At 42.8% G+C, this 26454-nt stretch overlaps 1 protein-coding gene and 1 non-coding gene across 2 annotated transcripts in view; both read right to left on the bottom strand.

The window, feature by feature from the left end:
• Positions 1–26454, bottom strand: part of GIPC2 (GIPC PDZ domain containing family member 2) — a 79904-nt gene that overhangs the window by 5770 nt on the left and 47680 nt on the right. The window contains exons 4-5 of the mRNA XM_053592393.1: positions 9793–9914; positions 5087–5168 (exon numbers count right to left, since the gene is read on the bottom strand). Coding sequence (XP_053448368.1) covers positions 5087–5168; positions 9793–9914 — 204 coding nt within the window. The remainder of the gene's footprint in view (positions 1–5086; positions 5169–9792; positions 9915–26454) is intronic.
• Positions 12051–12157, bottom strand: LOC128586861 (U6 spliceosomal RNA). Its single transcript, XR_008380321.1, has one exon. It is a non-coding gene; the product is annotated as a U6 spliceosomal RNA (small nuclear RNA).

Below are 26454 nucleotides of genomic sequence, written 5' to 3'. Positions count from 1 at the left end.
AGACAAGATTTTGACACCTTTGCAGCCCTCAAAGATCTGAGAAACACAGTATAATCCCTCAGTAACAGAATAGAGCAAGCAGAATAAAGGATTTCTGACATTGAAGACAAAGCTTTCGAACGCTCCCAAACTCTCAAAGAGGAAGAGAAATGGGCAAAAACAGATCACTCTCTCAGAGAGCTCTGGAATAATTCGAAGAAAACCAATATTCATCTTATACAGATCCCCAAAAGCAATAAAGTGGCTTCACAAGGCACAGAGTCTTTTCTCCTTGAGATTATGAAGGAGAACTTTCCAGACATGCCAAGAGATTCTGAAATTCAGATAGCAGACAGTTTCAGAACTCCAGCACAACTCAACCCAAATAAGACATATCCCAGACACATCATATTTGTTAAAGGTAATAATCAATATGATGAGATTTCAATTATTAATATTTATGCACCCAACCAGAATGTACCTCAATTTATAAGAGAAACTCTAACAGACATGAGCAACTCAATTTCCTCCAGTTCCATAGTAGTTAGAGATTTTAACAACCCTTGAGCAGTGCTGGATAGATCCTCCAAAAAGAAGCTAAGCAAAGAAATTTTAGATTTAAACGTAACCATTCAACATCTGCATGTAACAGACATCTACAAAACATTTCATCCAAACAAAACTGAATACACATTCTTATCAGCCCATGGAACATACTCCAAATTCGACCACATCATAGGCCACAAATCTAACCTCAGCAAATTTTAAAAAATAGAAATTATTCCTTGCATCTTCTCAGACCATCATGGAATAAAAGTTGAACTCAATAACAACAGGAACCTGTATGCCCATACAAAAACATGGAAGCTAAACAACTTTATGCTGAAGGATAGATGGGTTATAGATGAGATTAAGAAGGAAATCACCAAATTTTTGGAACAAAACAACAATCAAGACTCGAATTACCAGAACCTCTGGGATACGGCAAAGGCAGTCCTAAGAGGGAAATTTATAGCACTGTAAGCCTTCCTCAAGAAAATGGAAAGAGAGGAAGTTAATAACTTAATGACATCACAAGCAACTGGAGAAGGAAGAACACTCCAACCCCAAACTCAGCAGAAGAAAAGAAATAACCAAAATCAGAGCAGAATTAAACGAAATTGAAAACAAAAGAATTATACAACAGATCAATATATCCAAAAGTTGGTTTTTTGAAAAGATAAATAAAATAGATAAACCTTTGGCCAAACTAACCAGGAAAAAAAGAGTAAAATCTCTAATTTCATCAATCAGAAATGGTAATGATGAAATAACGACAGACCTCTCAAAAATTCAAAAAATCATTAACCAATACTACAAGAAACTCTATTCTCATAAATATGAAAATCTGAAGGAAATTGACCAACACCTGGAAGTATGCCACCTACCAAGACTTAGCCAGAATGAAGTGAAAATGTTGAACAGACCTATATCAAGTTCTGAAATAGCATCAACTATACAAAAATCTCCCTAAAAAGAAAAGCCCAGGACCAGATGGCTTTACATCAAAACTCTACCAAACCTTTAAATAAGAACTAGTACCTATACTACTAAACCTCTTCCAAAATATAGAAAAAGAAGGAATATTACCCAACACATTCTACGAAGCAAACATCACCTTCATCCCCAAACCAGGGGAAGACCCAACAAGAAAAGAAAATTATAGACTAATATCACTAATGAATATTCATGCTAAAATACTCGATAAGATTCTAACAAACAGAATCCAACACAACAAAAAAATTATACACCACAACCAAGTGGGATTTATCCCAGGGTCTCAAGGCTGGTTCAATATACCTAAATCTATAAATGTAATTCAGCCCGTAAACAAACTAAAAAATAAGGACCATATGATTCTATCAATTGATGCAGAAAAAGCTTTTGATTTGCATTTCTCTAATGATTAAAGATGATGAGCATTTTTTCATGTCTGTAGGCCGTGCGCCTGTCTTCTTCAGAGAAGTTTCTCTTCAAGTCCCTTACCCAGCCTGTGATGGGATCACTTGTTCTTTTCTTGCTTATACGTTTGGGTTCTCTGTGGATTCTGGTTATTAAACCTTTGTCGGAGACAACCTGCAAATATCTTCTCCCATTCTGAGGGCTGTCTGCTTGCTTTACACAAGCAGACAGCTTGTGTTCTTGACTGTGCAGAAGCTTTTTAGTTTGATCAGGTCCCAGTAGTGTATTTTTGAAGCTGCTTCAATTGCCCAGGGGGTCCTCCTCATAAAATACTCACCCAGACCGATTTCTTCAAGGGTTTTCCCTGCATTCTCTTCTAGTATTTTTATTGTTTCATGTCTTAAGTTTAAATCTTTAATCCAGTGAGAGTCTATCTTAGTTAATGGTGAAAAGTGTGGGTCCAGTTTCAGTCTTCTACAGGTTGCCAGCCAGTTCACCCACCACCATTTGTTAAATAGGGAATTTTTTCCCCACTGAATGTTTTTAAGTGGCTTGTCAACAATCAAATAATGGTAAGTAGCTGGGTTCATCTCTTGGTTCTCTATTCTGTTCCATACATGTACCTCTGTTTTTGTGCCAGTACCATGAGATTTTGATCACTATCGATTTGTAGTATAGTCTGAGGGCTAAATGCATGATTCCTCCTGCTTTGTTTTTATTTCTGAGTAATGTCTTGGCAATTCGAGGTTTTTTCTGATTCCATATAAAATGAACTATTATTTTTTTCAAGATCTTTAAAGTATGACAGTGGAGCTTTCGTAGAGATTGCATTAAAATTGTATATTGCTTTGGGTAGTATGGACATTTTAACAAGGTTGATTCTTCCCAGCCACAAAGCATGGTATGTTTTTCCATTTGTTAACATTTTCAGCTATTTCTTTTCTTAGAATTTCATAGATCTCTTTATAGAGATCTTTCACATCCTTTGTTAGATAAACTCCCAAATATCTTCTTTGGCACTACTGTGAATGGAATAGAGTCCTTAACTGTTTATTCAGCTTGACTATTGTTGGTACATACAAAGGCTACTGACTTATGACTGTTGGTTTTGTAACCTGAGACGCTGCTGTATTCCTTGATCACTTCTAAGAGTTTTGTAGTAGAATCCCTGGTGTTTTCCAGATATACAATCATATCATCTGCGAAGAGCGGAAGTTTGATCTCTTCTGACCCTATGGATACCCTTGATCGCCTTTTCTTCCCTAATTGCGATGGCTAAAACTTCCATTACAATGTTAAAGAGCAGTGGAGACAATGGGCAGCCTTGTCTGGTTCCTGATCTGAAAGGAAATGATTTCAATTTAACTCCATTCAATACGATATTGGTTGTGGGTTTGCTGTCGATGGCCTCCATCAGTTTAAGAAATGTCCCTTCTGAAAAAAGCCAACAATCCCTTATATCAATGGGCAAGAGACATGAATAGAACTTTCTCTAAAGATGACAGACGAATGGCTAACAAACACATGAAAAAATGTTCATCATCTCTATATATTAGAGAAATGCAAATCAAAACAACCCTGAGATATCATCTAACCCCAGTGAGAATGGCCCACATCACAAAATCTCAAAACTGCAGATGCTGGCATGGATGTGGAGAGAAGGGAACACTTTTACACTGCTGGTGGGACTGCAAACTAGTACAACCTTTCTGGAAGGAAGTATGGAGAAACCTCAAAGCACTCAAGCTAGACCTCCCATTCGATCCTGCAATCCCATTACTGGGCATCTACCCAGAAGGAAAAAAATCCTTTTATCATAAGGACACTTGTACTAGACTGTTTATTGCAGCTCAATTTACAATCGCCAAAATGTGGAAACAGCCTAAATGCCCACCAACACAGGAATGGATTAACAAGCTGTGGTATATGTATACCATGGAATACTATTCAGCTATTAAAAAAAATGGAGACTTTACATCCTTCGTATTAACCTGGATGGAAGTGGAAGACATTATTCTTAGTAAAGCATCACAAAAATGGAGAAGCATGAATCCTATGTACTCAATCTTGATATGAGGACAATTAAGTTTATGGGGGGGAAGCAGAAAGAGGGATGGAAGGAGGAGGGTGGGGCCTTAGTGTGTGTCACACTTTATGGGGGCAAGACATGATTGCAAGAGGGACTTTACCTAACAATTGCAATCAGTGTAACTGGCTTATTGTACCCTCAATGAATCCCCAACAATAAAAAAAAAAGAAATGTCCCTTCTATACCAATTTTCTTAAGTGTTCTGATCATGAAGGGATGCTGGATATTATCAAAAGCTTTTTCTGCATCAATTGAGAGAATCATATGGTCTTTGTTTTTTAATTTGTTTATGTGCTGAATTACATTTATAGCTTTACATATATTGAACCAGCTTGGGACCCTGGGATAAAACCGACTTGGTCATGATGTATAATTTGTTTGATATGTTGCTGGATTCTGATTGTTAGAATCATGTTGAATATTTTTGCATCTATATTCATTAGTGATATTGGTCTATAATTTTCTTTTCTTTTTGGGTCTTTTCCTGGTTTGGGGATCAGGGTGATGTTTGCTTCATAGAACATGTTGGGTAGTCTTCCTTCTTTTTCTACCTTTTGGAACAGGTTGAGTAATATAGGTACTAATTCCTCTTTAAAGGTCTGGTAGAATTCTGATGTGAAGCCATCTGGTCCCAGGCTTTTCTTTTTAGGGAGATTTCGTATGGTTGATGTTATTTCAGAACTTGATATTGGCCTGTTCAACATTTCCACTTGACTCTGGCTAAGTCTTGGAAGGTGACATGCTTCCAAGTATTGGTCAATTTCCTTCAGATTTTCATGTTTCTGAGAATAAAGTTTCTTGTAATATTCATTAAGGATTTTTTGAATTTCTGAGGAGTCTGTTGTTATTTCATCTTTGTTGTTTCTGATTGATGAGATTAGAGATTTTACTCTTTTTTTCCTGGTTAGGTCTCTTTTATTCTTCATTATCTTCACATTCATTTTTCTTTTTATCACTCCACAAATACTTTTTAACTTCAAAAGCACAGAATTGCTTATAAGTGCAAACAAGTCATAAGAAATCATCAAATTCCATCAAAGTAAGAGATGTGAGACTTTCAAAATAGTATAATCTTACCTAAGTCAGCATCTCGAATTCCCATGTACAATTCAAGAACGTCATCGATCTTTTCAATTGCCTTTGCTTTGGCTCCAGAAGGCTTTATCAAAGAAGAGAGAAACAGCATATTATGTTTTTATATTGACATCTCTTGATTGTTGGGGCATTCAGAGGGGAAAACCTGATGGGCAGCAAGTTCAGCTCAGCTGTGTCCTTCAGCTAATTTTAGTGGAAATAGATCTTCTAGATGTGCTCTGTAACTAAATACAAATCAATACAGTAAGTACTTATATTTAGTATCAGCGTTAAGTGCTATGGATTCAAACAGAAAAGCCAGGAACACGGTCCTCAAGTAACCAATAATCTAGAAATGAGGACAGATGTGAAAATAAATAATTGTGCAGCAATTTTGAAAGGACATAAAAGGTACAGAAGCATCACAAGGCAGGAATCAAGTTTATATCTCTAACTGTCAGGAAGATTTCAGAAAGAAGGGGACATAACAACTGGGTCTTCAAAGATAGACAGGAGCTAAGCTGGAGAGGGCATTTCAGGTAGAAGGCAATAGAGATGCGAAGTCTACGTGAGGTCACAGAATCTGAGAGAAGGGGGCACATGTCAGAGGGACTTCAAGAAGTGCCGGGTGGCTGGAGAACACAGTGACAAACGTGACTGGACCTGAAGGGTCCCCTTGTGCCCTGCAGAGGATTGTGGTCTTTACTATGCAGCCCAGTATGTCCAAATTTTGGATGGCTTCCCCTAATATTTAAACGTTTTAGAACATAATCATAATTCTTTGTTTTAGTTAATTTTATTATCTAGTTTATAAATTTACACATGTATCACCATATTGACATATTGTATACTTTTTTTTTTGCAGTTTTTGGCCAGGGCCAGGTTTGAACCCTCCACCTCCGGTATACGGGGCCGGCACCCTACTCCTTTGAGCCACAGGCGCCGCCCACATTATTTTTTTTTAAAGAAAACTTAAAAAGGAAATTTTAGGAGGATGAAATAATTTTTGGGGGAGGGTTTAGAGATTGGGGTCACACAGCCAGGCGTGGTGGCTTACACCAGGGAGCATTCTGGGAGGCCGAGGTGGGTGGATTGCTTGAGCTCACAAGTTCAAGACCAGCCTGAGCAAAAGTGAGACACCACATCTACTAAAAATAGAAAAACTGAGGCAAGAGGATCTCTTGAGCCCAAGAGTTGAAAGTTGCTATGAGCTATGACACCATGGCACTCTACCCAGGGCAACAGCTTGAGACTCTGTCTCAAAAAAAAAAAGAGAGAGAGAGAGAGATTGGGGTCACACTATGTTGCCCCAGACTAGTCTCAAATTCCCATCCTTAAGAAACCCTCCACCTTGGCTCGGCACCTGTGGCTCAAGTGGCTAAGGCGCCAACCACATACACGTGAGCTGGCGGGTTCGAATCCAGCCCAGGCCCACCAAACAACAATGATGGTTGCAACCAAAAAATAGCAGGGTGTTGTGGCAGGCGCCTGTAATCCCAGCTACTTGGGAGGTAGACACAGGAGAATCGCTTGAGCCCAGGAGTTGGAGCTGTGAGCTGTGATGTCACAGCACTCTACTCAGGGTAACAGCTTGAGGCTCTGTCTCACAAAAAAAGAAAAAGAAAAAAGAAACCCTCCACCTCAGCCTCTTAAAGTACTGAGTTTACAGGTGTGAGCTACCATACCTGGCCTGAAATAATATTTTTAAAATACTTTTTGTGTTATGTACTAAAGGCACAAAAACAAATTTTTTTTTTTTTGAGACAGAGTCTCATTCTGTTGCCCAGACTAGAGTGCTGTGGCTTCATAGCTCACAGCAACCTAGCAACCTCAAACTCCTGGGCTAAAGCAATCCTCTTGCCTCAGCCTATTGAGTAGCTGGCACTACATGCCGGGGGCCACCACACCCAGCTAATTTTTCTGTTTTTAGTAGAGCCAGAATCTCACTCTTGCTCAGGCTGGTCTCAAACTCCTGAGCTCAAGAAATCCACCTGCCTTGGCCTCCCAAGGTGCTAGGATTACAGCCATGTGCCACCGCACGTGGCCAGTGGCAGCAAAACATGTTTGTTCTTCCTAAAACTATTATTGAAAGTTTCAGTCAAGGCGGTGCCTGTGGCTCAGTGAGTAGGGCGCCAGCCCCATATGCCGAGGGTGGCAGGTTCAAACCCAGCCCCAGCCAAACTGCAACAACAACAAAAAAAAATAGCCAGGCATTGTGGCGGGCGCCTGTAGTCCCAGCTGCTTGGGAGGCCGAGTTAAGACAATTGCGTAAGCCCAAGAGTTGGAGGTTGCTGTGAGCTGTGTGATGCCACCACACTCTACCCAAGGGCGGTACAGTGAGACTCTGTCTCTACAAAAAAAAAAAAAAAGAAAGTTTCAGTCAAAAACATGATTGCCTAAATTTTACTATTCTTTTAAAATTTTGGTTTGGTATTTGGTAAATTCTGGTTCTAAGTTCAGTTTATTTCAAAACCTGGTTTTATATGGCTTTGTAGCTAAAAAGGAATTGCCCAAAGATGTTAAACATTGTTAAACATTCAACCCTCCAACCCCTCTATTTTTCCTTCTCAAAGTCAATATCTACTTCCCAATCTAGTTTCCTGGAACTCCCACCTATTTTAACCAAGGTGCTTATATAACTATTATAAGCACCTCGGCAAATTGAGCGAGGTCCCCTATGTTCACCCTTTATTCAACTATTCAAAATGTGGAATTCATGATTAAATCGATTATAAGAATTTCACATTACTTGGGCAGCACCTATGGTTCAGTGGGTAGGGCGCCAGCCCCATATACCAAGGATGGTGGGTTCAAACCTGGTCCCAGCCAAACTGCAACAATAACAAAAAAAAATAGCCAGGCGTTGTGGTGGGCGCCTGTAGTCCCAGCTACTCGGGAGGTTAAGGCAAGAGAATCACGTAAACCCAGGAGTTGGAGGTTGCTGTGAGCTGTGACACCACAGCACTCTACCAAGAGCAATAAAGTGAAACTGTCCCTAACAAAAAAAAAAGAAGTATTTCACATTACTTTTAATACTGTTATAAGTGTATGTTGCTTTGTAGTCTCAAAAGTTATTAAAATCAAGCATTGTATAGCAAATAAAATGTATTTCCTTGAGAATATTAGTACAGCTTTCTCACATTTTTATTTATACAAACCCAGCCTTAAAAACAATAGCAGAGGCAACAGACTGCTGTGGCCTTCATTATGGTATTTTGAACTGTCCGTGCAGAGCAGCAGGCTGTGAAGGAACGTGGGTATTAACCTCTGTGTCTGTCCAGCCATCCTGTAAGTGATGCCACGAGTGTCAGTATCCTCACACACAAAGGGCCACCAGTATTTCACCGCTCAGATAGCTCCCAGAATGACAGAGTGAGACTCTGTCTCAAAAAAAAAAAAACATGGTCCATCAGCAAACCCTTGCTTTTCTCAGGCTAAAGAGAATCCTTCGTCCACTGATTAATTCAGCAAAGATATGACTTCCTTTAATATATCAGGTCCTAATGTAAGGGGTGGTGAGTAGGACCCGTGAGCAAAGAGGCATGAGACAGAGGCAAAGCCAAATCAGTAAGCATCTCAGAGTCCTGTGGTGTTTAGCACTTTGAAGAAAATAAAGGGCCCAAAAGAGCGGGCAGTGGGAGGGACAGAGGAATCACTGCTCACACAGGACACTCAGAAAAGGCCTGTGAGGCAGGTGACATAGGCAGGGACCTGACAAAGGCGAGGGAGCAGCCCACACAGATGAATGGGGGACCCGCTCAGGCTGAGAAGCCAGCAGGGCAGAGCCTGGGTGGGGATACAACCGCAGCAGCTGAGGACAGTGAGGAGACCAGAGCAGGGGAAGCCAGGCTGGTGTGGTGGGAAGTGAGACCAGAGAAGAAATGAGGGGTCAGACCATGTTGGTCACTCTGAGGACTTCAGCTTTTATTCTGAAAGACATGGGAAGCCACCCAGGGCTGTGAATGGGAAAGTGACAAAATCTCCCTTGTATTGGGAAAAGATGATTCTGGCTGCTGCTGAGCACGGGTGGAAAGAGGCAAGGAGGAGCCCAAGGAGACTAAACAGGAGGTCACTGCCATGTCCAGGGGAGACGACACTGCCTGGGCACGTGATGGGGCAGAGGGGGTGAGTGTCATTGGATTCTGGCCTCGTGTTGAGGGAGGTCCCCCAGGATCTGCTGATGGAGGGGTGTGGGACAAGAAAGAGTCAAAGATGTGTGCGGAAAGTTTCACTGGAGAAGAGCATTCACAGATGGAATCTTTCATTCTCAAATATCTTTACTCATACACAAGGCAACTTCTTTTCAGGTTTGTAGACAGTCCAGATGGCTACAGGTTCTAGAAAAGTCATCTGAAGGCAGCTGAGAACATCTGTAGGTCACAGTCTCTTCTCCCACACTTAGTTCCTATGTTCCGCCTTAAACACCTTCAGTAATCTCCATATGGTTTAAATAAACAATGAACTACAAGTCCATGCTTTGATTAGAATGAATGGCATTATGGGGCAGGGTCTGTGGCTCAAGGAGTAGAGTGCCGGCCCCATATGCCAGAGGTGGTGGGTTCAAGCCCCACCCCAGCCAAAAACTAAAAAAAAACAAAGAATGAATGGCATTTTATGAACTTTGTGATTTTACCTTTATTTCCAGCTCTAATAAACAAAACTATCTAAACATTTCCAAGCAGAATAAGAAGTAAATGAATGTAACATACCATTTCTTCTACTTTTGCAGGTCCTTTTGACCTCAGGCGAAGAGTTTCTCTTTCAGTAACTTTTTCTCCTTCTGGCAACTTTTCTGCTAGTGACTTTCCAGCTTTTGACCTTGGCTGTATTTCTATAAACACACAAAGAGTGGGGAAAGATACACATATTCAGGAAGAAGTCCAACAGATTGCTGTGAAAGCTCACTTAGTTCTTATCACAAAGGTAGAGATCATTATTGTAGAGATTTGATAAAACATTTGCCTCCTTATAGAATTTCCCAAAATAAAATAAATTCACCTGCGTCCATTATTCTCATGTGGGAGTCTGTGTGAGACAGTTCCGATTGTCAGGAAAGGGGATATGTGAAAGGTGCAGATGGGAAAGACTGAAAGTTACAAGGAAGAAAAATGGAACCATGGGACATATTAGAAGAGTAAAAAGGGACTAGCTCTCTGGGAGGCCCAGGCGGGTGGATTGCTTGAGCTCGCAAGTTCGAGACCGGCCTACACAAAAGCCAGACCCTGTCCCTACTAAAAATAGAAAAACTGAGGCAAGAGGATTGTTAGGTAATTGCCCCAGAGAAAGCCCCTCCCCCAGAAAAGCCCCTCCTGCTTTCTACAGACCAAGATTAGCTACCCGCTGAAAATTTCAAACTTATGGCCTGCCCCTAACGCCTCTTCCTGCCAGAGCAGTAACTCCTTATTGGCTATTCTACCCTCCCATCACCATTCTAAGACTTCCCCTAACCGAACCTATACAGCTCTCTCCCCTCCTCTCTCTCCCAGTCTCTCCCCCCCCCGCCCCCCCGTTCCTCTCTCTCTCTCTTTTCCCCTCTCTTTCTCTTCTTTTCTCTCCTCCTTGGTGCTGCTCTGCAGCATCCCTCCCTCGCCAATAAAAACCTTTCATACAAGCCTTGGTGGTCTGTGAGATCTTTCCCTGTCAAGTGCCCCCACTTCATCTGGTGTCAGAAGCGGGATGAAATTAGGGAACACTCCCAAGGGTAGCTAATACCCCTTCCACAGGGTTTTAGCTCCTGGGGGCCCCCATCCTCTTCTCGCATTTCCAATGCTCAGGCATCAGTTTGTGTCCATCCGCCAAAGCACTCCAACAAGGACCCAACACCAGTCTCATCCAGACTTGGTGAGAACCCCTATGGGAGTAAATTTTCCCTAATCGTGGGCTGAGTTGCTTACATTCCTGGCGATTCACCCGTTTCTCAAGACTTGAATTCCCTATTCCCCTTAACCTGTGTGGCTTAGCGCAGAGCTTCCACGCCTTCACATGAAAATTCCTGGCGCCAGGTCTCAAGCTCTCCACAGCCTCAAGGGCCTGACACTGCTCTACAGTACAGTGAGGACTGGCCTAGTCTGTGTTCTCCGCCAGCAACAAAGTAACGAAGATTCTACTCACGCTTTATTTCTGCAACGAATTGCCATGAGTGCAAGCCATTCTAGCCCACCTAACTCCCTCTGGGCTGCTTCTTACGCCACCTAGAAGAATTAAGAAACTCTCTACCCAGGTTTAACCACTTTATTTAATTTTTCTTTAATTCAAAACTTATACAACTATTATAAGCACCTTGGCAAATGGAACAAGGTCCCCTACGTTCAGGGCTTCTCATATCTTAGAACCAAGCCTAATTTATGTTTGGATAATTCCAAAATTCTCATAACAAAAGGCTCTCCTACTTTCTATCTCCCTAAACCAAACCTATTCAACCTGGCAAATAAACCTCTGCCATGCAGACCAGCTCCACTAGTTCCAAAATGGAAGTAATTCTTACTCTGGCCCCACAATATTCGACTCCTCCCTCAACCACACAATTGCCTCCACCCTCTGTCCCTCCTACTTCCCCGTCAACCAATCTGAGCTCATCTCCTAACTCCTCCCCTCCAACTAGCGCTCAGTGCTTCCCTATGATCTCTCAGTTCACTTCTGGCTGCTCCAACAAAGTCTTCTGGACCTCTTTATCCCTTTCTCCCTCCAGCTCCTCCATATAATAATCCTACAGTACCCCATATAACAATGTGTTACTATATCCTATCAACTTACCTGGCATAGTGTTTTTATTATTATTATTATTTTTTTTTGTTGTTGGGGATTCATTGAGGGTACAATAAGCCAGTTACACTGATTGCAATTGTTAGGTAAAGTCCCTCTTGCAATCATGTCTTGCCCCCATAAAGTGTGACACACACTAAGGCCCCACCCTCCTCCCCCCATCCCTCTTTCTGCTTCCCCCCCCCCATAAACTTAATTGTTATTAAAAAATATGGAACGCTTCACGAATTTGCGTGTCATCCTTGCGCAGGGGCCATGCTAATCTTCTCTGTATCGTTCCAATTTTAGTATATGTGCTGCCGAAGCGAGCACTGTTTTTATTATTTTAACCAATACCTTAACCTCTGATGAGTGCAAACAAGTGTGGGACAGGGCGAAAGAGGCAGCAAATCAATTTCATATATCAAACAATAAGCATCATACAGGTAACACTACAGTCCCTAACTCCCAGTCCCTAATTCCAAATTGGAATTATAATAATAATACTAAGAAAAAACAGATCCATTCGTGGATCGATGGGCACTTGGGCTTTTTCCATGACTTAGCAATTATGAATAGGGCTGCAATAAATACTCTGATACAAATATCTTTGTTATGGTGTGATTTTTGGTCTTCTGGGTATATGTGCATCCTAGTAAATGTGGAATGTAAAGGTCTTAGCAAAATAACTAAGAAAATGCTACAAAAGCTATGTTAACTAATGTGATGAAAATGTGTCAAACGATCTATGAACCAAGTGTGTGGTGCCCCACAATCATACTAATGTACACAGCTATGGTTTAATAAAAGTAAATAAAAAAAAAAAGAAAGAAAAAACAGAAACATTTTTATTACCTACATTCTTTGTGGACTTAGAGCTTCCGCCAAAAAGCCTATCAATTATAATAAATTACAGGAAATCATACAAGATAAGTCTAAAAATCCTTCAGCTTTCCTCCAATGCCTTACCGAGGCCTTTATTAAATATACTAACTTAAATCCTGAAACAATAGAGGGGGAAAAATGTTCTCATAACTTATGCCTTTAACCAAAGTTGCCCCGACATCAAACTTAAGCTAAAGCGCTTGGAGCATGGACCCCTGGCACCCCAGGCTATAATTTTAAACATGGCCTTTAAAGTTTACATGGGACGAGATGATATTTTCCAAAGAGAAAATAAAAAATCTCAAACCCAAAATTATCAAATACTAGCTCATTATAGTATCATTAAACATTATAGTATCTAAAACATTACAGTGTCTCTAAGGCCATCATTCCTAACCTACCTACATAATCAGGGACCAAAGACGGCTTCATGACTCAACCACCTGAATCATGCTACAAATGCGATGGAGAAGGCCACTGGGTAATACGTTGCCCCAATCCCAAACCTCTGCCACAGCCATTCCCTCTCTGCAAAAAAAAAGGGTCACTGGAAGGCTGACTGCCCCTTGGCTCAGAGAGGACCTGGGGGCCAGCCAACCCACAGCACCTACAAGCAGACTTACTGGGAGTTGCCTCTTCTGAAGACTAACAGGACCCTGGCTTCTCTCACTCGACGAAGATTACCTTTATGGAGCCAAGAGTAACCCTGATGGTGGCAGGTAGGATGATCGCCTCTCTATTAGACACAAAAACTAGTGTCTCAGTTCTTAAAGAGTTCAGTGGTCCTACCTCCCTGTCGCCCACCTCTTATTGTCTGAGTAAAGGTTTTTTCCCACCGTCTACAACAAACTCCTTTTTTACACTGCATAATTGGCAATTTCTCATTTATACATTCCTTTTTAAAGTTACCTTTCTGTCCAGTTCCCCTTCTGGAACGTGACATACTTTCCAAATTAAGTACCGCCCTAACTTTTGATCTTAAATTGATAAATGCTGACTTATCTCCCTCTGCCTCACTCTCCCTCATCCTTTCCCAACCTATAATAGACTCGTCGCCCTAGCCCATTCCACCAGAGCATTTAGTATCCTAAAATTTAGGATACTAAAACTCCCTCAATTGCCTCCTACTCTCCAATTCTTATTAAACTAAAAGACCCCTCTATTTTTCCCTCTCAACATCAATATCTACTTCCCAATCTAGTTTCCTGGAACTCTCACCTATTATACAAAATCTCCTAAAAAGGAGGGGGGGAGGTTTCCAACCTGCTACTCCCATACTAGCAATTAAAAAACCTAATGGCACCTATCACTTAATACAAAATCTAAAACTCATTAACTCTATGCTCATTCCTATACACCCAGTAGTCCCTAATCCATACACCCTCCTATCAACCATCCCACCTTAAACAACTTATTTCTCCATACTAGACCTCAAAGATGCCTTCCTCTCCATTCCCTTACACCCTCATTGCCAGAACCTATTTGCCTTCACCTGGACTGACCCTACTTCTCAGACTTCTTCCCACTTACTTAAACTGTACTCACCCAGGGATTTCATGACAACCTCCACTTATTTGGCCAAACATTAGCACGAGACCTCCAATCCTATAATCCCTCTCCTTCAACCTTAATTCAGTATGTCAATAACCTCCTACGCTATAATCCCACCGTTCATGACTCTAAGCAAAACACCTATTCCCTCTTTAATTTCCTTGCAAATAGGAGATATCAAATCTCTCCCTCAAAAGTTCAATTATTCCAGCAGAATGTCATGTACTTTAATATCCTTTTATCCCCAAACTTCAAAACTATGACCACAGACAAAAAAAGCATTCTTCACAACTTCCCTCTACCCACCACAGAACAAGAACTCCTCTCCTGTTTAGAATTAGCTGGATGCCTCAGAGCATAGATTCCCAACTTTTCTCTCCTTACTGCTCTTTATATAATACTACTCGAAATAACCCTCACAAGCCTCTCCTAACCTCCATTTCCATTTCTTTTAATCTCTACAGTGTGCTTTATTAAAAGTTCCAGCCCTCCACCTTCCTAATCTTTCTCACCACTTCCTCCTATATATTACAAAAAAAAATCATATATTTTCTCTCGACGTACTTAAACATCAACTAGGCCCCACCTTTACTCCAATTACTTATCTCTCAAAACAGATCACACTGTTCAAAGCTAAACCCCTTATCTCAAGACGTTGGCAGCCACAATTACTCTAATACAAGAATCCAAGAAACTCACTTTTAATTCCCTTACTACTGTCTTATCCCCTCCTTCTCTATCTGATCTTTTGACACACAAAATCTTCAACCCCTGCCACCATACTGCATTCTTAACCTTCAAACCTCTCTTATCTGACCTATCATTATCTTTTAACACATGTCCACACTAAATCCTACATCCCTCTTACCTACTCCCTCTGACTCGTCACCCACTCACGATTACCTTCAAACACTAGACGCTCTTCCCCCTTACCTCTCCAACATACAAGAAAGACCTCTTAACTCTCACTTTATTATCAAACTACTAAAAACTTCTAAATTGCCTAAAACTATAGGCATTGTTCATTACCATTCACATCAATCTAACCACTCACCTATATCAAAGGGTAATAACAGAGCCGACCGCGCAGCATGTATGGCTGCTCTCCAACCATCATCTCCTGACACCTCCTCTCACCTCCTACTTATTTCTACTCCTATCTCTGCTACAGTCGAAGAAACAAATCAACCTCCCACTCACGACCTCCTCATCTATCTCCACAAGTTATTTCGCCCCAACTCTCAAACTTTACTACAATTTCCTAAAACTTTCTTTCCTCTCTCACAAATAGATTCAGAGTTTCTGAATCAACTTACATCATCCTGTGAAATCTGCCAGCGCTCCAACCCACAAAGTGTCGCCTCCCACACTTTCCAACTCACCAGGCTAGGGGACTTCTTCCTGGAACAGACTGGCAACTTAATTTTACACACATACCTAAAATCAAATGTTATAAATACCTCTTAGTATTAGTAGATACTAAGGTTGAATTGAAGCCTTTCCTACTACAAACAAAAGAACTACCACTGTTGCCTCTATCATACTCCAAGACATTATTCCCCGCTTTAGAATCCCCTGTTCTTTACAGTCCGACAATGAACCTAAATTCACCTCCACCGTTTCTCAAACCTTAACCAAAGCCTTAGGTATACCCTGCCATTTCCATATTCCTTTCCATCCTCAATCTTAGACTGAGAGGTCTAACAGATCCAGATTCAAACTTTCCCTTGAACTTCACTTAGACTGGATCACTCTTCTACCCCTGGCACTTCTACACCTACATTCCCTTCCAAAGAAACCCTCCAACCTCTCTCCTTTTGAATTAATGTTTGGTAGACCCATTCTTCCTCCAGGACTTACACCATCAGCTAGCCCATTGTCTCCCTCCATCTTATCCTCTCTTCTTCAGTATATCCGATCCCTTTTATGGAAACAAACAGACACGCTTCTTCCTATCCCAACACCTTCATTACCCACCTCCTTTCACCCAGGAGATCAAGTTCTAGTAGCTCCTCCTAATCATCCCAAAAAACCACTTGAGCCAAAATGGCAAAGACCTCATAGAGTAATTTTATCAACACCCACTGCAGTAAAATTAGCCTCATTTCGTGGATGGTTTCATATATCTCACATTAAGCCTTTCCTTAATCCAACTATTACTACAGGTCAACAAATGACACCTGAAAATCTTCCCTCATATTCAGCCCAAGAAACAGGCCCCCTGAAACTTAAACTCACTCGGATTCCAGAGGTCCAGGAAACTGAAATTCATCCTCCACCTGAGGTCCCAATGCTCTAAAAGATATGTCTCATAAAATTTTAATCATTACCTCAATGCTCACCAATAGACATCTTCATAGTAATAATAACTATACTCCTAATATTACTCTTTAAGATTAATCCAATCACAATCACTCCACCATAATCACAAAAACAAAATACTTTCTATCCCTTTACTCCATGTTCATAAAGTATTCTCTTACCTTCCTAAAATGCCTCTCATAATTTTCTTATTCCTAATAACCTCTCCTAATACTTTCGGGTCTCAATTACAAAACCCTCAACATCTCTCACTCTCTGGCCACTGGGAAGAAACATGGAAATTACACATCGACTCGTGGTCTAACACCTAAAAGTCATATCACACCTCTATTGACAAAACATTAACTAGAAAATCAAATCACTCTAATGTATTATTTAATGTCACCTTGTATAAATTACTTAAAGATGGTTCATATCCCTTAGTATCTTTAGGCAAACATTATTATATAAACTACACTCTCCAAATATATGCTTGCAGTACTCAAAATCCTAACTCAAAATGTAGACAAGAATATGCCAATTGGGGCTGTGAATCCATAGACCCTGGAAGGTCACTGACACCGATATACAACTATCAACAACTACTTTTCCACGCCCTTGGCCATACTTTTACAAACTCACCATAACAGTATTAAAACTAAATGACCCTAGTTGGCTTACGGGACAAAAGTGGGAAATAAGAACATAGAGGAAATGGGGTCCAGAAAATACATATTCGGAATTTACAATCACAAAAGAAAAAGCAAAATTTATTCCCCCTCCTTTAACAGATATTATCAAAATCATTAAAACTCAGCCAAAATCATATCCGAAGTTTCTATCTCTCCACCCTCACACCCCAACTAAATCTTAATCTAACCTATGATTCCATCTTACAAACATACTCGCTTTTAAAACATCACCCTAAATATAAACTGGGCTGCTGGATTGGATTAAATCTTCAAGGTCTCTTACATAGTAAACTTCAAACCACCCCAATCATAATTCCTAACATTTTATCTCTCAACCTTTCAGACCCCACATCTCTTAATTTAACAACTGACACACATGAAACTAAACCTTTTGTACCCACACTCAATCAAGTCATCCAGTCATACCCTCTTTGCTTCAACTTTACTGGCACCACTCCCCTACCAGGCCGAAACCCATCAAAGTGCTCTAATATAGTCACTTTCCCTTTCAAACCAAAAAAGAAGTTACACAGAAAGTGTTATCCTTCCTTCCAGTTTCTCTGCAAAAAAACTATACCCAATTCCCCCAATCCACATTCAGAGTCTCTGTTCTGTAGTTATGTTACTACCTAATTTTAAAATTATTACAGAAAATGAACCCATTCCATTGCCTCCTCTTTCTCTCTATCCAACAACCCATGTTAAATGAACCGCCCAAGTTGCCATACTTCCCTTACTAACAACGGTGAAAATCACGGCTAACATAGACACAGGAACAGCTAACATTTCCTACTCAATAACTCATTTTATTCAAACTCAACTCTCAAAGTTATCTCAACAGGTACTCAATTAGTACCCCAAACCTACACCAAGAGAAACTGTTCTTCGTGAATGGACTACGCTACTCTGAACCACAAGACTTTCCTAAAAACCACTTCTAAACAACCACCGCTAAAAGGACAAAAACTTACATTTCCCAACAAAAAAAATCATAATCGTCCTCTAGTTGGCCAATTGAAACTAAGAGCCCCTCTCAGCAGGAAGAAGCTACAGAAGAGAGAACTCTACGTCCCCTATCCCAAGGCCAACCCCCTATTTTTAACATATCAAGAAGGGAGGAATGTTAGGTAATTGCCCCAGAGAAAGCCCCTCCCCCAGAAAAGCCCCTCCTGCTTTCTACAGACCAAGATTAGCTACCCGCTGAAAATTTCAAACTTATGGCCTGCCCCTAACGCCTCTTCCGGCCAGAGCAGTAACTCCTTATTGGCTATTCTACCATCCCATCACCATTCTAAGACTTCCCCTAACCGAACCTATACAGCTCTCTCTCGCATGCGTGCTCTCTCTCTCCCCTGCCCTCTCTCCTCTCTTTCCCCGTATCTCCCCCCCTTTCCTCTCTCTCTCTTTTCTCTCCTCCTTGGTGCTGCTCTGCAGCATCCCTCCCTCGCCAATAAAAACCTTTCGTACTTGGTGATCTGTGAGATCTTTGCCGGTCGAGTGCCCCCCTTTCAAGGATGGCTTGAGGTCAGGAGTTGGAGGTTGCTGTGACACCATGGCACTCTACCAGGGTGACAGCCTGAGACAGATGGGAAGGGAAGGGAAGGGAAGGGAAGGGAAGGGAAGGGAAGGGAAGGGAAGGGAAGGTCAGGAGTTGGAGGTTGCTGTGACACCATGGCACTCTACCAGGGTGACAGCCTGAGACAGATGGGAAGGGAAGGGAAGGGAAGGGAAAGGAGGGGAGGGGAGGGGAGGGGAGGGGAGGGGAGGGAAGGGAAGGGAAGGGAAGGGAAGGGAAGGGAAGGGTTCCGCTGTTTTCTTGCAGCTAACCTTCTCAAGGTCACAAAGAAGGAAAAGAATCGTATCTTAAGGGTGGCACCTGTGGCTCAGTCGGTAAGGCGCAGGCCCCATATACCAAGGGTGGCGGGTTCAAACCCGGCCCCGGCCGAACTGCAACAAAAAAATAGCTGGACGTTGTGGCGGGCGCCTGTAGTCCCAGCTACTCGGGAGGCTGAGGCAAGAGAATCGCTTAAGCCCAGGAGTTGGAGGTTGCTGTGAGCTGTGTGAGGCCACGGCACTCTACCAAGGGCCATAAAGTGAGACTCTGTCTCTACAAAAAAAAAAAAAAAGAATTGTGTCTTAAGAGAAGAGAGGGACAGAGGCACTATTATTTAAGGACCTACCCTCTGCTTGATTTTTTTTTTATTAAATCATAGCTGTGTACATTAATGCAATCTTGGGGTATAATGTGCTGTTTTTATATACCATTTGAAATGTTTTCATCAAACTGGTTAACATAGCCTTCACCGCATTTTCTTAGTTATTGTATTCAGACATTTATATTCTACACTTAGTAAATCTCACATGTACCCTTGTAAAATGCACCGCTTGATGTTTTATCCACAAATTCCCATTTAATACATAGCAAGCACAGGCATGTTTCACAGATAAGGGACTTGAACTCAGTAAGAAGAGAGGCTGGGACTTAAAACCAGGTCATGTGGATACAGACCACATTCCATCGCGTTTTCCTCAACAACACTCCACCCTATACCTCTTGGAAGCACAATCAATAAAATTACAGGTGACCAAGTAAGAGAAGCAGAGTCCTAAAGGAATAGAGGCTGGGAGCAGGTTCCAAGGAAGGAGCTCCCCGCCCACCGCAAGGACATGAACAGGGAGCAAGGGTCCACGGGAAGCCACTGCTTCCCTTACGCTTGTTTTTTTTTTTTTTCTGTTGTGTTTTATTTTGTTTTTTTGATTTCTAACCAAGAATCACCTCCCCGACCCCCATACCAAGCAGTCACACAGATGAGGGAAAGGGAAGGTGGGGACTGAGGGCAGGGAGGAAGGGATGGGCCCTCTCTAGGCCCCTCCCACAAGTCCACTGCCCTGTGGGAATGCAGGCCCTGCACAGCCAGATCGACATTTCTGCAAAGAAACTGGATACTCAGAGTTTGAATCTCTTGATTTTTTAAGTTTTTTAAGCTTAGACAATTAAGTAAAACTTAAAAACAATATATTGGCAAAAATAAAAGAGATCTGTGGGTCAGAGTCCACCAATTTACAACCCCTAGAAACAACCCTAGTGCCCTGAACTGAGGACTGTATGCAACAGGGCCAGGTGGTGGGGGTGGGGGTGGGGGGGGTGCTGCACCAAAGAATTAAAGACAGCTGAGCTCAGGGAGGAGGCCCAGGGCAGGCTGGCAACAGGAGTGAGGGTGGGTCTATGCAGATCTCCCAACACAGGGCTTGGAGTAGCACGCAGGAAAGCATTCTCACTCACTCAGCACGTAGGGTAATTCTCATCTTCAGCCAAGCACTGTTTTGTTATTGGGAATCTATGCCAAAGTAATCAAGGATTTTGCTTATTAATTTTAACCTACATTTCAGAAGCACAGATTTGCCCAAGACATTAAGTTTTCCTCTGAAAATGAAATTATTAAAAATTACCGTGCAGTGAGAACACCAGCTACCCCTAAGCAAAAGGTGGCCAGTGAGAACACCAGCTACCCCTATAAAAGGTGGCCAAGGAACTGTGGGAACACCCAAGTGCTTATCCTGGTGACCAAACAGATTCTCAGGACACCAGAGCTCAGACACAGCGGCGGCCTTGCCAGTTACATGGTGTCCTGTCTGAAGGAAGAAAGGATTCTCATGTGCTCACTGAAGAGTTTCAAAAAGAGCCCAAAGAAAAAGATTTAAGTCTTTCTGTCATCAGCACTGCCTGGGATTCTGTACTGCCCAGCAACCTGAGTGCTGCCAGCTCTGCCAGCCCAGAGTCATGTATGTCCCTGAAGTGGTGAAACAGCCTCAGTTAGTACTAACCCGAAGATAAGCAGCCCCCTCATACACACAACCATCCCACTGAGAGCTCACCAAGCAACCTTCTGTGTAATTTGTCTTCCCACATAAATTTCCTTTTTTTATTTTATTGTTGTTGTTGGTTTGTATTGGTTTGGTTTTTTGAGACAGAAATCTCACACTCTGTTGCCCTGGGTAGAGTGCCATGGTGTCATAGCTCATGGTAACTGCAAACTTTTGAGCTTGAGCAATCTTCTTGCCTCAGCCCCCTGGGTAGCTGGGAGACTATAGTGGCACATGCCACTATGCCCAGCTAGCTTTTCTATTTTTAGTAGAGGCGGGGTCTCACTCTTGCTCGGGCTGGTCCTGAGCCTCCCAGAGTTCTGGGATTGCAGATGTGAGCCACCACACCCTGCCCCAGGTAAATTTCCTACAGGGTGGGAAATGAACAGCTCATCTAACACCTGTGTCAAGGCCCACCACTACACACACCTTTCTAATTGGAAAGTAATATATTGGCATCCTGACTTACCCACAAGTGTCTCTTATAAGTTTGCTGAGTATGAGAGCCCTGAAGAAAAGAACAACTCTCAATACATGGGGGAAGGGGAGAAGGATTCTGAGACTCACACGGCTAAGGACCCAGTCTCTGGAAAGTGGGGGCTTCATGAAGGTAGTGTCTCTTGTCTGAGAAGCCAGCCGGCCTCCCCCAACCTGCTCTCTGTCATATCTTGTTCCTACCCACAATAGCAGGAGGTACAACAGAAAACCTATGGAACACGGGCCACATTTATTAATAAATTTTATTTGTTAGAGCAGTTTCAGGTTCACAGCAAAACAGCAGAAAGTACAGCCCTGTCCCCATGTGCACACAGTCTGCGGCATCATCAAGCTCCCACACCACAGTGGCTCATCAGTGACAGTGATTAACCTGCACTGACTCATCACTGTTACCCGAAGTCCACAGTTTACGTCAGGACTCGCTGCCCGTGTTGTATGTTCTCGTGGGTCTGAGGAAATGTATAATAATATCTACCCACCACGGTAGTATCACGCAGAATCATGTTACTGCCCTAAAAATCCTCTGTAATCTGCCGATTCATCCCAGATTTTTCAACATTATTATGCCTGTGTATCTGCCAAGCCATCGTCTCAAAAGTGGCATCTCAAAAATAACCACTTGGTGGCACCAAAGCCAAAGGTAAGTTTTAAGGTCTGGCTGAGCCCCACCTCCAGAAAGGCGGTTTTCACCTCTAAAAAAACAGAAGCCCTGTTTCTCTGTGACCCTGTGATGTAAGTTTGGAAATCAACTGGTTTATACATGAACACAGGCAGGATAGTCCTGTTCATCCACGGAGGCAAGAAAACAGTTTAGTGTATTTGAAATGTTTTGAAAATCACAAGTACTTAGAGTCTGGCCTACTTTGGAGGTGCTGCCTAAGCGTGTCTGAGCAACCAGGCCACGCCCTAAATCCGTCACTTCACGTGAACAGGTCTGCATGAGGCCTCATGGGGCAGAATTACAACAGGGACGTGGTTTCCACAGTAGACCCCGCTGATCAGCCTGCAGCGGCTGATTCACTAGGGCCCCCCCAAGCCCACCACCCACCTGCTGCTGCTGGTCACGAGGGCTCAGGGACACCCAGCTGCTCTCATGGTGCCACATCCCCTAGAAGGCATCATGTCTGCTCCCAAACCTTTCTGTGGCAACTGTATCTGTCACTCTAATTACGTGTTTCAAAGGAACATGAGCTGATGAGTGTAAAACCAGGAGTTATTACTGCTGTGGAAACTAGGTTGACTGCTTTGGAAAGACAGTGAGGGTGAGTGACGAAAAAAAAAAGACAAAGAAAATTACGTGTAGGCAAGATGACTCTAGGAGATTAGAAAAAATATATTTAAACCTTCATTTCATATATCTGGGGTTTTCAAAGAAATAAAATCTATAATTATGCATTAAAGTTGTGATTACACAAGAAAGACTTGATAGAACTCTATGACTTACACTCAAAGAAAAGGATTTTACGTTAAGAGTGTTGTTTTTTTTAATCTTCCTGATTTCCTAGAAGTGGTTAAAAAAAAAAAAGAGTATGTTTTAAAAATGCATATTTCTGGTCAGGTGCGGTGGGTGGCTCATGCCGTAATCCTAGTACTCTGGGAGGCGGAGGCACTAGGATCACTTGAGTTCAGGAGTTCAAGACCAGCCTGAGCAAGAGCAAGATCCCGCCTCTTCCAAAAATGGAAAAATTGGCCATGCATTGTGGTGGGCACCCATAGTCCTAGCTACATGGGAGGCTGAGCCAAGAGTTTGAGGATGCCGTGAGGTAGGCTGAGGCTACGGCACTCTAGTCTTGGCAACACAATGAGACTCTGTCGCAAAACACCAATAATTAAAACAAAAATGTATTTATATTTCAGTTTTAAATTAAAATGTGTATTTTTTTTTTTTTCAGTTAAAGGGGGTGTAATAAAGAATGGTATACCTTTAACTGAAAAAAAAAATTTTTTTTTGAAACAAGGTCTTAACTATTGCCTGGGCTAGAGTGCAGTGGTATAATCACACCTCACAGCAACCTCAAAGCCCCGGGTTCAACCAGTATTCTGCCCTCACCTTCCCAAGTAGCTGGGACTACAAGTGTGTGCCACCATGTCTGGCTAATTTTTCTATTTGTTTTGTAGACAAGGTCTCACTAGGTGTCTCAGGTTAGTCTCAAATTCCTGGCCTCAAATAATCCTCCCACCTTGGCCTCTCCAAGTGCAGGTGTAAGCCATCGTGCCCAGCCTAACTGACATTTTTTCAATAAACAGGCAAGCCCCCCAGTCTCTGCTATATGGCCAAGCTCAGGAAGAGAGATGGGGAAATGGAGAAGGCAGAGAAGTTTCTGTCCCACCCCAAAGCCCGTGCCTCAGTCCTAGGGAGAGAGGAGGTGCTGACCGAAATCACAAGCACTGCTTTCAGCAGGAACACACACAGCAAGGCTGCAGATCCTCAGCTAAAGAAGGGTGGCGCAGTGGGGTGCCTGGGTCTTCTCCCCACTTCCTCACAGAACAAGGCCTTGTTGGCCTGGAGCTTCACCATCAGAGCTCAAGCAGAGACCACGATTTCAACATGATGTGGGCACAGATGGACACAGCTGCCTCCAAGTTGCTCAGCAAATAAGAGACAGCCCAAAGACAGCAAGAGAAGAGAATGGAATACTCAGGACGCAGAGACGGCCAACAGGATGCCTGACAGGCCCAGACTTCTGGGTACAAGTGAAAACTTTGGAAATATCTAGAAATAGGTGGAAATAGGTACAAGGCAGTGAGCTGAGAGCCTTTGTGAAAAGGAGGTGAGAGAGTTGGGTGGTGCCTGTGGCTCAAGGAACAGGGCGCCAGTCCCATATGCCAGAGGTGGCGGGTTCAAACCCAGCCCTGGTCAAAAACCACCAAAAAAAAGAAAAGGAGGTGAGAGAAAAAATAATCAGTGACGTTTTGGCAACAGAAAGGAAGCCAATCAACCCCTTTCCATTCAAAACCGTGAGAAAAAGATTGTTTTAATATTTCCTATTATGTTTCAGCTGAAAGTAAGACTTTTTTTTTTTTGGTTGCAGTTTGGCCAGGGCCGGGTTTGAACCCGCCACCATCGGTATATGGGGCTGGCACCTTACCGACTGAGCCACAGGCACCGCCCGAAAGTAAGACTTTTTAATTTTCCTGACTTCTCAAAAACATTAACTGGCCCTTTTAAAACATCTTGCAAGGACTTTACTACTGAGGTCTCATCATCTCCATCTTCACACTCATGTCAAATGTGGGATCACGATGCCTCTGTCTGAGCAATGTTCTCAGCGGCCTTCTGATGATTTATATCTAATGGGGCTTAGCTAAGAGAAAAGTTTTTTTTTTGTGTTGTTTTGTTTTTTTGAGACGGTCTTGCTCTGTTGCCCTGAGTAGAGTGCCATGACATCAGAGCTTACAGCAACCTCAAACTCTTGGGCTCAAGCGATCGTCCTAACTCAGCCTCCCAAGTAGCTGGGACAGGCACCTGCCACAATGCCTGGCTAGTTTTTTCTTAGTAGAGACGGGGTCTTGCTCTTCCTCAAGCTAGTCCTGAATTCCTGAGCCCAAGCAATCCACTCACCACAATACCCAGCTATTTTTTTGTCACAGTTGTCATTGTTGTTTAGCTGGCCTGGGCTGGGTTCAACCCCAGTGGCCGGCACCCTAACCACTGTGCTACAGATGCCAAGGCTCAGTCTTGCTTTTGCTTTCCCTCCCGGGATCCAGAGGGCTGATGGTACCCAGCTCATCACAGGCCAGCCTGAGGCTCTACGTCCAAGTCAGTGTGTCCACTTACAGCCAAATCTCAGGGGCAGAAGGTCTTTCAATATAGTGAGGCTACAGCAGTTAAAGCTCAGATATCCCGATGCCCTTCTATCAGACGTCCTGTCACTGATCAAAAGAATGGGACACTGGTCCCCGATACTGGTGGGACCTGCCTTAAGCCATCTGCCCCATGGTTTTCTCTTTGGGGAAGTGGCTTTCGAATCTTACCACTTCTCCCTGCCCCGTTACTAAGTTTTAGAAACCCCTCCCCCACCAATAAAGCTCCTGGCTGTTTTGTACTTTGTATAAATGTAATTACAGCACATATCATAGTCGACATCATATTCAGAAAAGGCAGTAACACCTTAATGTTAGGAGCACAGCACCAGGAGCAAACAGAACTGGAGCGCTGTGCCCGCCCTTCTGGCCCACTGCCAGGAGGCCTTCACAAATTATTTAAGTGCCCAAAGCCTCGGTTTCCTGCCGGGAAAGCCTTCACAGGAATGGCCTGAGGATTAAATAAGGCCCAGCAGCAGTTCTAGTAGCAACGGCTTACACTTACCTAGCACTGTATCTGGCTGAGCACTTTACATGGATTAACTCATTTCTTGTCTTTGTTTTTTCTTTTTTTTTTTGGAGACAGAGCCTCATTCTGTTGCCCAGACTAGAGTGTCCTGGTGTCAGCCTAGCTCACTGCACCTTGAAACTCCTGCACTCAAGTCATCCTCCTGCCTCAGCCTCCTCAGTAGACAGGAGTACAGCACCACCCACTGCTAGCTTTTCTATTCTAACATTTCTATGGGGTTTGCTCTTAGACTGGTCTCAAACTCTTGAGCTCAAGCAATCCACCTGCCTCGGCCTCCCAGAGTGCTAGGATTACAGCCCTGAGCCACCGTGCCAGGCTATCCTAACTCACTTCATCCTCACAACATGAACAAGTAATCAGGCATAAAGGCGTGAGGTAACACCCACGATTACACAGCTAGTAAGCAGCAAAGAAAGGAATCAAACCCCAGCAGTTTGGCTCAGAGTCTACGCTCGTTATCCCTCCGCCACGTTGCTTTCAACAATCGTAGCTAATTATTGTCAATA

The sequence above is a fragment of the Nycticebus coucang genome, chromosome 5, assembly GCF_027406575.1.
Source record: "Nycticebus coucang isolate mNycCou1 chromosome 5, mNycCou1.pri, whole genome shotgun sequence".
NCBI classification, from domain to species: domain Eukaryota; kingdom Metazoa; phylum Chordata; class Mammalia; order Primates; family Lorisidae; genus Nycticebus; species Nycticebus coucang.
Note: the sequence above shows the minus strand (reverse complement) of the source record. Positions and strands in the feature narration are given on the sequence as shown.